General features: G+C 39.0%; 2 protein-coding genes across 2 annotated transcripts; both read right to left on the minus strand.

Moving 5' to 3' along the window:
• Window positions 1-202: 202 nt before the first annotated feature.
• Window positions 203-7137, minus strand: LOC132562208 (uncharacterized). The gene is made up of 4 exons (XM_060226939.1): window positions 6996-7137; window positions 4819-4888; window positions 3078-3123; window positions 203-484 (listed from the first exon to the last, which is right to left on the minus strand). The coding sequence occupies exons 1-4, from the start codon at window positions 7135-7137 to the stop codon at window positions 203-205; spliced, it is 540 nt and encodes a 179-aa protein (XP_060082922.1).
• Window positions 7138-9677: 2540 nt separating this feature from the next.
• Window positions 9678-11742, minus strand: LOC132562211 (uncharacterized). The gene is made up of 2 exons (XM_060226943.1): window positions 11736-11742; window positions 9678-11413 (listed from the first exon to the last, which is right to left on the minus strand). The coding sequence occupies exons 1-2, from the start codon at window positions 11740-11742 to the stop codon at window positions 9678-9680; spliced, it is 1743 nt and encodes a 580-aa protein (XP_060082926.1).
• Between the last annotated feature and the right edge of the window lie 2130 nt (window positions 11743-13872).

Below are 13872 nucleotides of genomic sequence, written 5' to 3' on the forward strand. Positions count from 1 at the left end.
TCCTTAAAGCTTTATGTTACATTTATCGCAAATAGTTCATTAAGTGTTGAGCTTATCGGTCACTGGATTTGAAAGTAAGATTTCCTTACTTTACGCTTTAAACCTCCATGAAACAGTATTAAGAAGATCATTTAACGAAGAATAATGATCTAAGTCCGAGGAAGACTAGCGTGATATGAAATATCTATGAAATGTTACATAACTACGATGCTTTTGTTTTTCGTTTCCGGCTGTTCGGAACTCTGCTGCCGTCAGAAGCACTAGGCGGAAGAAGCATGCCCCAGAGTTTGACCATGACCAGGAACGGAAGGACGACCCAGACACCATTCGGAATTAAGAAAAGGAAGATGTGTTCCGTCATTGTATTGTTCTTCCGGTAAGTGTCGGAGACGACGTACATTAAGAAGTACAGCACTGTCTTCCAAAACGTCATAACGGTCACTGTGAAGGCCAAGGGCAGTGTATGGCGGCTCTTCCGGTAATGCTGCAAGATCAATGAAAAGCTTGGAATAGACACTACTTCAGTACGTACAATAAAAGCGAGATGCTGTTCGTCAAGAATTTCGATCACCATGAACGTGTAAATATTTTCGGTTGTCTGTTAATTTAATTGTGTGTATATGCGGATGGGGTCTAAGCGGACACCAAATGAGAGAAGACAGAAAGCGGAACTAGACATGAAGGGAGATTCCAAGTATTGTGATGGAGACAGAAGATCAGTGTTGGACAAGTCAATAATGTCTATGTTGTAGAAGACACATTTGTAAAATCCCCGATTCTGCGGTGACCATTTGCAATCTTCTCTAACGATCAAGTACAGTCTGCTTATTAGATTCTACCGTAAATATGATTAAAATTGTCTACGCGTCATAGAGAAAATAAAATATTCCACAAACCGACAAAAAATAAACTAATTGTAAGAATAGACATCCCTGTTACAATATCCAGCAGTCTGGAATAAAATAACCACCAGGTGTTAACTGTCTACCAATTATCTGCACTAACCGTACATATTTCTCAAAAGATTCTCTATGAGTAAGCGATGATCACCTATTATTCGGCCTCGGCCTTCGTTGTTTGTTGAACTTTAACGTGTTTGTTGATATTTACATGAATAAGGTATTAACATATGTAAGTGTCTATAAATCAAATATTCAACGTAAACCTATTTTGAAATTCATACACAATTTGTGATTGTAAAATCGATCCGTAATATGACCCGTTTCTAAGAGCTGTTGCGTAGCAACAACAAAGGTAATCACTTAATAAGGCATGTTCCCATACTCGACAGTCAGGTCTTATATACGTTTGGTTAATTTTGTAAATGGGGTCAAAATTAGTTCGTACAGAATTTAGTTCTTTGCTTGGTAATAACATATCGTGAAGGGAGAATCACATTAGTTAAATTGTCTTGTCAGTTTCGTTTTTTTCCCGAATAACGTTGTACATAATGGTATTATAAAGTTCTTTGTCACGGTACTAAAGAATCGCACATCAAGGCTCTGCAAGTTCTGATGTAAATACTACAAGGTGAATGGGTTAAGACTGCGAACCACACGATACCTGTATCAGATACTCTCCGCCCGCTACAGATTAACACGCAGAATAGTTCCGTCGTCATAACAAGAGGTTAATAAACTATACATCGAATACCCGCTCAGAACCCTTGGTTGTCGAGAGACGTCAGTCAGGAGTGACATATACGCATTTTAATTATTACTTGACACTGATTAACGAAGTGATGAAATCTGAAATGAATATATCAGGACACCCTTTGTAGCCGAAATTATCTGTTAATTTATGAGATTTTGCTGCTACAATTTTGAGTTGTCGTGTTTAGAGAACTTTCTGAACCGCTAATAAACTTATTTTCACTTTACAACAGGTTGACTATTTAACAAATCAATATTTCAAGCTGATTTGACCGTCTTTTGGACAGAACCTTTCCTCTCTTTTGTTTTGTTATATGAAATACTTTCAAATCCGTGTGCAATAATGAAGCATTTTGCATTGGTTGATGCCGGTGGGATTGACAATAACTGATTGTGTTTGTTTTAACTTGGGAAAACCACTTTAAAAGAGTAAGAAAAAGTGTAAGTTATGACGACATTTGACCTTGACATTCTCATAGACGGGATTATCTGCCATATCATTCCCCTCCGCTAGACTGCACTCGTTGGCAATAAAAGTTCTTTAGAAATGAAATCAAGCGGAGAGTAAAACACGTCGGCTTTGTAAAGATCTGATATGAGAAAATGACGACTAGGTTTATTAAAACTAACGAGTTGTTATATGGTTAATGGATTTCACATTAATGTTGAATGAAGATCAATTAAATGTATCTTTGTTTACTAATATATTCAGGGCACAACTTAAAATTAAAATATATATATATATGTATGTGAACGATCCTAAGTGTAACTTACTGAGATCTTGTACCCCGTGTAGATGACGGGGACTTTGTTTACTAAGAGATGACTAACTGAGGGGCACCCCCTGCAGGTCCGCGGGGGTTGTTTCTCTGATGCCTTCTGCTAAGGTGACATCAGAGAGTCTAATAATACTGGCTTTGTATCCCACAGCATAATGGAGGAGGTGGTTAATGTGGGTTCATTGCACTAAGCGAGTATTGCAGAGACGAAAACAGATCTTCTGTCCCTATACCAATGTTCAGAATATAGAGTTTTTTTCCGTCTTTCCTAACCGTTCTTTCTTCCTGTCCCTTTTTCCTCTCTTGATGTTTCCCTTAACACCTGTCCACATATGGCCTGTATTTTGGCTATTGCAAGGACGTTAAACCCCGTAAAACCAAAACATATACCGAGACCTTGTCAAATGTAGAATGCAGGTAATCTTTTAACACTTTAATCCCTTGGAAGATGAATAGACACACACACTCCAACCCCCATTTTGGTTCACCTTAAATTTTCCCGAACATACATAGAGAACCTAATGAAAATGTCCAACAAAAATCGATCCTTGTGACCCACAGACTATTACAGACGTGTTTATTAGGAGGAGATCCATGGGCGAAGGGCAATAACTCTTACTACATATGTGTAATTGTCCGTACATACCATGAATATAGCGATGATGTTCAGGATTACTTCTACATAATTCAGTCTGAAAAACAAAATGAAATAAAATCACATGGAAATATCAACTATAGAAGTTTTCAGGAAAAAATCTGACAACTTGAGATCAATTCATGATAGCTTGAAAACAAAAATTGTCACTTGATAAGCAGACTTTTCCATTTCAGAAATCATTCAGCAGCTAAGGTTTCATGATAACATACATACATAAAGTGAAATATTTTTGTCAAACAGGAGTACATATAAGTAGATATCGACGAACAAAATGAACGTGGTATTTCGTATTGTTTTTGATAGGCTTACCTCCATATCAACACAAGTCTGCATAACTCAAATTGCTTCAAAATACCGAAATTTATACAAAATTTTAAATATTACGCAAAGGTGCGACCACAAAATCTACTGTAGTATCGGAACTGAACTGTGTCTGGCAACGATTAAGTTCAGCTGGTTGCTTCCTAATTCTGTAGTTCAGATGTCCCAGATTCGACTCCTAACTGGTTTAGTGTCCTGAATGTTACATTGAGTTGTACAATACCACAAACATAGCATTAATATTTCTTCCCGATAGTTATGTCTCATTTTCATCCCATCCGGAAAAATATCACCCGCTTCCTACTAACTCTTCCATCAGCTCGTCATTAGCTCGATCTCTCGAGGAGACACTGTAATTCCTATGATGCGTGTTACAAATATGCATGTGATATACAAAACATAAACGCGGTTACACTGGCCAGCATTTGCCACAAATGTTTCTGGGATAGTAACGGTTATCAACGTTTCCGATATTTTATGGACACAGAACACCCAACCATGCATACGAATGAGGTCTTCATTTTTTATTTGTATGTTTTCCGAGATTACGTGTTGTAGTGTTTTAGTTGGTTGGTAAAGGATTCTTCCAAGTACATCTACGAATTACAGGGAAATATGTGAAAACTGAGCATACACTTGTACTATGATCCAATCGTTGACACGGACGACAGAAGTTTGAAAGCTGTAGTCCTACATTATAACGATGATTAATATTTATATAGACCATCGGGACGATGGACGGAGAAACATTGGCCACAGCGCCACCCGATCACCAAAATATTGCCGTTCCCCTAAAACGTTCTTTATATACTGTTCGCTTGAAAAATTTTATAATGTCACGAATTGTCTATGTTTTGTAAGTTATACTTGAATTTTAAAGCTAGGATGCAAATAAGGCTTAAATAAAGTATGCACTTTCGTTCTATAAGTTTATATTTTGCAACTGTTTGGTAAGCGGTCCTACACTATAATATTGCATGGAACACTGTATTACAGTGTGACGTCATTAATGCAAAAAACACATTGCGTTTAGGTTTGCCAAGCAGCAGCCTTAGGTTCGATACATTTCAGATTATAACGAAAGTAGCTATTTAAAAAAAATCACCATGAATATAAAGTGGATTGGAAAAGGTTAATATAGAAATTGAAAGACAGCTTATTAACCTCCATAGCTCTATAGGAAGCTGTGAAGGTTAAAAAGCTCCAATCTCTACCACAGCTGTCGTTCCTTAACAGCCACAATACATCGATATCATGTTGGGTATGCTGGGAGAGATTGATAGCGCTGTGAAAATTCAATAAGATCACAAAAGAGCTATGATGAAATTTTTAATTTTCTAAGGTTAAAGGTGAAGGTTAAAAACATTGGCTGTCAATCTTAATAGCCTAGAAATGCGATGATACTTACAAACTCTGGGCAAACACGAAGTCGTCTTTGAGATCATTATATCGCTGGTCTACCGTCACATAGTGCTTATCTACAACAGAAAACATACAGATAATTGTGTCACATTACTGGTTGTATCTTAAAAAATGTCAAATAATTAAATCCATTGTGCATTTTGAATTTAAATCTGATATTCTTTACGACAGACATGATACTTCAACGGAAATCCAAGTACCGAGGGTCTCCTCCGTTGATCCACGACATTATACATGTATTCAGACAAACACTCGTAAACATATCGGTTTAAAAATATTCAAATGAATACTTTAACATTCAGCATGAACAGTGTCAAGTAAACAACTTAACATCTCATTGTAAACCTCATTATTTGTGCTAATATAATTAAAATATAGAACATAGCTGCTCGGTTGTTCCTACGACGCCCTCTTTATGTGTCCCCTCCGGACCAAGTACACGATAGAGGATTACGTAGTTTAATTGTGTAACAACGGAATAATTTATGAATATTTCATTGTCATAGCAACATGACTAACCAATAACGAATTCTTGTCAAAATCTCCGTGATATAACCACGTTCTTCTTGAATGAGGAAGTTTGATATTATCTCATTTCTTTTTTATACGTATCCGGTATGACAAACTTTCTATTCAATACATTGAAACATAACCTAGACACAGATGCCTATTGCAGAGTCGGTAGATTAAAAAATCTCCAGTAACACATCGCGCATGAATTGTCCAGTCTGTTGGCCGCCGTAGCACAGTTGGTATTTCACGGAAAACTTTGTAGATAACGCCCCTCGGGAGGACACTTTAATTGGATTTCGTAAGAATGTATGCGACGGATCTCTCGCACATTTCTGTGTGGTAGCCACCACTTACTAAAAGGAGACAACGTGGAAAAAAAAGATAATGACTGTTGAATGAATTTAGACATAACGAGATTGACTATCATCTGACATTTACCGAGCGCGTTTTTATTGTTTTGGAAGCAATGACGGAATATCTCGTGTAAAATATTGTTACCTATGAGATTGCTTTTAAATTATTAAAACAATGTTATACAGATCGGTTCGTTAAGTGTCAGAATATTATACATTTAAAAAAAATCCCAGTGCAATTAAAAGAAGTAAATGCACAACTTTGTAAACGCAACGTTGACTTCGGTAGACGCGAAATCAAATTCGTATGTGGTTTAGTGGTTAAAACATGATATTATATAGCGGTGTTGTAATTCACAGGTCACGTGAAACTTATGCGAAATTGTCCACGGACTAGCTATCAAAGTTTGATCAACTTACTGACAAGGTAACACAAAAATGTCATGTTTTTTTTTATGAATTTTAAAACTAAAATTGTAACAAACGACCACATGGAAATAAGACGACCGGGAAAATGTTGTAATTTACATAATAAGTTTTACGAATATTTCATTGTAAATGGTTAGCTTTATCTATCACATTCTGAACATGATTTTTTTAAAGATTTGTTCGCCGAACTCGTAAAACTAAACCTTATACGACTTGAAGCTCAATTAAAGGTCATGTAGGCTTTCATGTAAAGTAATAAATATTAGAGTCGGTAAGGTGTTACTGGGTCTAGACTGTTACCTGCACAGGTATTTGAGTCAAATATAGAACACGTGACGACACGAAAGTTGAAGTGACAAGCAATACTTTTCGTATGTGATTGATTTAGTGGAAAATCAAGTGAATATTTGTACAGGCTGACGACCTGATGCTAATATTGTGTATAAATTCAACACGCTCACTATGAAAACATTGTGTATCTGGTTCTCGGGTCCACGAGAACAATATGTTACATTAGATAAATCCGCGAGCACGATTAGATCAAGACTTTGAATCAGGTAAACAAACTCGCTACATTTATCAGTTTTTTCTTCACTCCCCACAGTTACAAGAACTGGAAAACACTCCCAGCAAATATACAGAACATTTAAAACTAGATGTTGACTCATTCAGTGAATTAAGACATGATTTAGGTATCAATATCTTAAGTAATTAAATTAATGGACCCTGTACTCCTCCAACCGGTTCCCGGACATTTAACTTCGTGGATGGATAGATAATGGCTCCACTCAAGGAAAAAGAGAGATTTCTGTCTACATGTAATTTCACTGGGTAACATAAAAATGTCCCCGAGTAGGTGTATACTCACATAGGTACCAGATGGAGGCCAGGCTGCCCCCAGGGAGAGAGTGAGGTCGAAAAACAATAAAGCTTGCATCCCATGTGCAGATAACGGCTGTGGAGTAGAACCAGTAAAGGACCCAGCCCGGCATCTGAAGAGCACTCTCCATTGTACGTCCGTTAAAAGAAGCACACACCTCTTTATTCAAGGAACGTGTTTATACCACGTGAGAGGCGGTTGTTTGGAAGGCACTTCTTATAATCCCACACGTAAGAATATCATTGATGATTTTAAAGGGTCAATCTCACGTCAGTTCCAACTCGTGCATAAAGTTAACTGAGGTAGGTGATATCCGGGTGACACGCGTATATACGTGCCACGGGTGGTCGGATAACGAGATTTGTTTACTTATGTACAGTTGTAACGCATAAGCATATCGCGTAGTGAAGTTGACCCACGGGCACTCACATTGGACTTGTAAAATTACGATAGCTTTGTCACGTGACAACTGACCACAGCGATTGATAATCGCATGGATTAAACAAGCATCGCAAGCTTGACGGTGAATGTTTGTGTATTTTACATCGTCATACAGCAGGGGGCGGGTACAATAGGTAGCATGAGATTGGTCCATGTTTTAAAGAAGCAGAATCTTTTCACAGGGATTTTTTACATATCGTAGACATGGGTCAGGGAAAGCACACGGACGGTACAGGTAGGGTAGGCATAGGAACTATAGAGACGGTTTGACCGAGTTCACGAGTCAGAGAAAGTACCGGCGGTATGATCTGGGTCAAGGAATGCACACAGTCGGTACAGGTAGGGTAGGGCCTGGGGGTATAGAGACGGTTTGACCGAGTTCACGGGTCAGAGAAAGTACCGGCGGTATGATCTGGGTCAAGGAAAGCACACAGTCGGTACAGGTAGGGTAGGGCATAGGAACTATAGAGACGGTTTGACCGAGTTCACGGGTCAGAGAAAGTACCGGCGGTATGATCTGGGTCAAGAAAAGCACACGGACGGTACAGGTAGGGTAGGGCATAGGAACTATAGAGACGGTTTGACCGAGTTCACGGGTCAGAGAAAGTACCCAGGCGGTATGATCTGGGTCAAGGAAAGCACACGGACAGTACAGGTAGGGTAGGGCATAGGAACTATAGAGACGGTTTGACCGAGTTCACGGGTCAGAGAAAGTACCGGCGGTATGATGGGTCAAGAAAAGCACACGGACGGTACAGGTAGGGTAGGGCTTGGGGGTATAGAGACGGTTTGACCGGGGTCACGTGTCAGAGAAAGTACCCAGGCGGTATCATCTGGGTCAAGGAAAGCACACGGACGGTACAGGTAGATAGGGCCTGGGAATTATAGAGACGGTAGGACCGGGGTCAGAGAAAGCATACGGACGGTACAGGTAGATAGGGCCTGGGAAGTATAGAAATGGTAAGACCGGGGTCAGAGAAAGTACCCAGGCGGTATGGCCTGGGTCAGGGAAAGCACACGGACGGTACAGGAAGGTAGGGCCTGGAAAGAATAGAGACGGTAGGACCGGGGTCAGAGAAAGTACCGGTGGTAGGGCCTGGATTAGGGACGGCACACGGACGGTACAGGTAGTGTAGGGCCTGGGAAATATGCCAGACGGCTTGACTGGCGTCACGGGTCAGAGAAAGTACTGGCGGTATGACCTTGATCAGGGAAAGCACATGGACGGTACAGGTAGGGTGAGCCTAGGAAGTATGTCAGACTGTAGGACCGGGGTCAGTGAAAGTATCCAGACGGTAAGACAAATGCTAGGGTCTTGGACGAATGTCAGGCGTCAGAACCGGGGTTAGGAAAGCGTGTTAAACGGTAGAACCAGTTAGGACCACTGACTTAAGTTTGGCAAGCAGAACATGGCCAGCGAAATAGAAGTGTGTCAGAAGGTAGGACCTGGGTCAGGGAAAGTACACAGACGGAACAGGTAGGGTAGGGCCTGGTGAGTAGGTCAGAAGGTAGGACCTGGGTCAGGGAAAGTACACAGACGGAACAGGTAGGGTAGGGCCTGCTGGGTAGGTCAGAAGGTAGGACCGGGATCAATGAAGTGAATCATGTCTCTTTTTAGCTACACTATGTAAACTGAAGGTAATGTGCATTTACGAGGTTGTATTGTAATCATGTTACATGATCAGCCTTTTTTTCACGTACACACTATGTCTATTTGTTTAAGAAATATTAACGTTTCCGTGTCTTTTCTGGGGTTTAACCTTAGCACAACAGCTAGGGGTCATGCATGAAACCAAGATATGAAAAAAACCAACGTACACGAAAGATTGACAAGAAAAAGCAAGATCTCAAGAAATGCAATGTAAAGGGCAGCAAATTCATTTGGGGTCATGTTTTCAATTTTTATTGTATACAGTTTGCAGTGAGATAAAGTCAGAATACCATCCCTGTTTCCACGGTCTAACATTTTCGCACAAAAATAATTCAGGGCATTGTCAAAATAAATAACAAATTTCATTGCTTCACATGACATTTAAATTTTAATGTAAATAAATCCGCGAATGTTATTTAGTTGTTATTATTAATATGGCATTTCTTTCTTTTTTTCTATCGTTTCTTTTATCTAAATAAAATCTTCAGTTTCACTGTTTTCTTTTTCTTTTTATCTTTCTCTTTCTTTCATTTATATAAAGTAATTGTCAGATCGCAGTTTTTCAGAACATGATTATTTCAATGTTTTCCTGTTTTCGAACGTTTCGAAACCTTCCGTTTCCTTGGGGTTCTTGGTTCGTCAAGAAACGATGTTTCCATGGTGGGAATCTTTACCAGAAGATGAAAGGGTTCTTCGGTGTTATCAGTCATGTGATCTACCCCTGTTGTCATGGTTCCGGTGTCGCACGCTTCGTTAGTCCGCTCTGTTTGTTCGCAACGGCTATTATTTCTGATGCTTTCATTAAAGGGAGACTGGTATCCTTGGTATTTCTGCGGAATACTCGATTTACCGTGCCCACATACTTCCGGTAGTTTCAATGGGGGAAGCTTACACCCGAATAACAAATTTGAATGTGTTGTAAGCATTTCTCCTCTTTGAGTTTTTGGTTTCTTATTCTTCCTTTTCAGTACAACATGGCTCGGAATAGGAGGAAGCCTCTTGTTGTCGGCACGACAAGCGTCAGACAGACGCAATTTCCGGTCCACGGGATATTCTTTGGGTGTTAAGAGAGGCAGGAAAACTCTTGGTGGATGTTTTTGTTTCACAAGATTTGTCTCAGAGATTGTGTTTGAGTTGCCGGGATTGGAGTTGATTGGTGGGAGATGGGTATTCTTATTTTCATATTTTACATACGGCGTGGCACTAGAAACAACGTTGCTTGGTTTTCCTGTATGAATTTGTCTCATTTTGTCGTCATTTGCACTGACGGTTTTCTTAACGCTGCCTCCACCAGTGTATGGCTCGAGTCTGTTTTGTCCATTTTTTGAAAATGTATATTTTACATTGTCTATTGAGAATATGATCTGACTATCAGACCCGAATCGTTCGCACAATGAACACTTAGCTAAGGCCGCAGTATTTGCTCCCTTCTTAACTTTGATTATTGCGTTTTTCCGCTTGAGGCTGTCGTCAGAACCGGAAGAGGTAGCAAATGACCTTTGAGACGAGCTAGCTGTAGGAGAAACTTTCTCCATAATAGTTGGTAGTACCTCTACTATACCACATCTGCCGTGACAATAGGGCATGGAGCCTATTTGATCAATATCATCATTAGCATCCTTCTGTTCGCAACGCTGTCTTGGCGTGTCTCCTTCAATATTGCTTTGCGAGGTATTCGGTGAATTCAACTCGTCCTGTGATACTGGAGTTGTTGCCTGCTGTTGAACCCTTCTCCCGTCTCCCTGGTCAGCTCTTTTCTCCTGCATTTGCTGCCACACCAGATTATCCCGGGGTGAGTTTTTGGCCGACTGATTGGGAGTCGTGTAATGCTTGGTTTCCGCTCCTAATGGTTTCAGATAACGCATCATATTAGCTGCTGCGTTGGTGTTCGATGATCCCTTCCTGAGAAGCAATGAAGCCTCCTGGAATATATCGCCGACACTGACACCAGTTCCAACCTCTCGGTCAACACACAACTTGAACTCCGAAAAGCATTTTCTGATGGACTGGGAGTTGATTTCTGGAATCATTAGAGGTCGAAATTCTTTCCCGTCAGTCCATGATAGATTATTTTGTGAATTTGACCGTGATGTTTTGGTAGTAGCCCCGATTTGGTCACTGTTTGTGTAGGGATCTGTTGTGCCATTATCTCTACCGGTGTCATCGACATTGTCTGTGTTTACGTCTTTCTTATTACGCCATTCTCGGACCGCTTGCTGTATCCTCTCCAAGTCCTGTTTGGCATCCAAGACGGCCGCCTGGTGTTCCGCTTCTTGAAGGCTTATCACAGACCTGTTTCGGGTAAGCACCTGATCTATCGAATGAAAGGACACATTTAGACTGGGTTGTACAACAAAACTAAAGAAGCCCGTTAGTTGTGGGTGTTTGGGTACATTTAAAAACAAGAAAATGCACACATACTAATATAATCATAATCCAAACTCAAGTTCAATAAAAATAAAAATATTAACACCAGAAAGTGTACGGATGAATCGTCTTCTGCATTATCGACGACTCCTACCATATACGTCGTGGTCAATTCAAATTATTAATCATGGGAAACGTACAGTAGAATTGTTTTGTGGAAATCTATGATTCCGCCTAACGCTTTAACGATAAATATATTGTTTACTTACATTTCATGGTCTATCTGTCTTTGGTCAGGTCCCTGTATCAACAAACTTCACCTGTCAACATACCAATGACTTACAAGTTATTCTTACCAGATGGCGAGTTTTTAACACTGTTCGACCGTACATGCATTACAGCAACAAGTTATCACTTATATAAAATGGGATTGGGAGGTCGTCAACATTATAGCGTCAATCATCTTTAATCGTTTTTTGTTTGAAATTTGATTTAAAACAAAACTGTGCTTCAGTTTAATCACAACTTGAATTATTATACATCTTCACAATAGAAGTGCTGGTGTGTCTAACTGCATATTGCATTTATATTGGGAGAAAATGTAAATAAGTTAATTTGTGTCTCGTCCCTTCCTTGTTCTTATGTTGACAATAAATAGGTTTAGATCAAACGGAACATATAGAACATTCATATCAAATATTTGCAAGACAAGTTTTGTTGAAGTGTTGTACAATTAACCAAACCGTAAATGTGTTAAACATTATTTAACCACGATTATACTCCAGTCAAAATAATTGTACGAATCCGATAAAGTAAATACCTTTCGGGTCCCGCCATTCCTGTCAGCCTCCTTGTTCAGGTTGCTTGGCGACGTTCACGACAATATCAATGACGTCACAGTGTTTGTTACGCTTTGCCTTTTTCATTGTGTTGATATATAGCCAAATTAGCACTATCTACCGAAGACATTCGGGATGTGAGAAGATTTACTAACAGTTTGTGTGTGGAGTAGCCAACCAGACAAGGCTGTGTAATCTGATCTCCTCCAACACACAACTACAACCTTACACTCTCCGCGAATGTTGGATATAATATTCTCAGAAAGCTTACATCCTTTCCAACAACTTTGATTCACGCTTAAACGTTATCAAACATAACCTGTGTGAAATATTGTTCGAAAATTGGTTTCGTTTTAAAGTAGCAATATATATGTGTTGGCGGCGATGGAGCCAGTGGTCGACTTGTCGACCGAAAAACGAACCTTCTCTTTATTAAAAAGTGACGTTAATATGGCTTATATATATATATTTGAGTTTTCATTGCATATGAGATTTTATGAAACGGGTCCTAGAACTTTTAGTTTTGAGAGCCTTGGAGTGTAAAGCTCTAAACTTCGAGACGAATTTCATCAAATCCTTTTTGAAATGGAAACAAATTTAAAACACTTTTTATCACAAGACTCAGCTATATTTTGATAGGTTTGAAAGTAAAGATATAGAGGACAAAACCAAATTTCAATTCGTGACGTGACGTCATTACTATGAACTTACAATCATCGAAATTAATCATTATTAGACGTAGCGTGTTTAAAATATCGTGTTATCTTAAAAAGTTACTTTCCTAAAAACGAAAAGTACCTTCCATAAGAAAATTAATCATGCATGTATGAGTAATTATAAATTTAACAAAGTACATTTCATCTATGATACATTCTCTTCTCTGTATAGCCACACATGCGCTCTGTATTTCTGTATATAAATTGTATATTTCTGTATACCACTTGTAAAGATATTGATATACAAATAACAAATTACATGTGATAGTTTGAAATGAATTTGATAATCTCATTGACGAGTCGTTAAATAATAATTTCCCCTATATATAGTAACGAGTGTTGTGTAATTACATATGATTTCATTCAAACATATCTGATATTTGGATGAACAGAACAAATACGTTATTTGGCTACTAATATAAATGCATTATCAATACTGTAGGATTCAGTTTCGTTGTTTAAAAAAATACTTTTTCGTGGGCACTTGATTTTCAGAAATCTATGTATACTCATTTTGCAGTTCATGGACATATGAATTGGTTGGTTAAACGCATCCACGAAATTAACCCTCACCCCTCACCACTTTCCTCCTCAAGAAAATTAGTGATTTTTGAGTAATTCATGTAACGGTTATAAAACTGCGTACATCATGAAACGGATAAAGAGGGTCGCTTAGATTTATAGTGGACAAGCCTACAAAAGCCTACAACCTATAGATCTGACTGACCTTCTATTTCCGCTTGTATCCTGAAAAGCCTTCACAAGCCTACAACCTATAAATCTAAATGACCTATTTCCAGTTTGTATACTGAAAAGCCTACACAAGCCCACAACCTATAAATCTAAATGAC

The sequence above is a fragment of the Ylistrum balloti genome, unplaced genomic scaffold (genome assembly GCF_031769215.1).
Source record: "Ylistrum balloti isolate Yb309-2 unplaced genomic scaffold, AGI_CSIRO_Ybal_v1 Utg371366, whole genome shotgun sequence".
Lineage (NCBI taxonomy): Eukaryota > Metazoa > Mollusca > Bivalvia > Pectinida > Pectinidae > Ylistrum > Ylistrum balloti.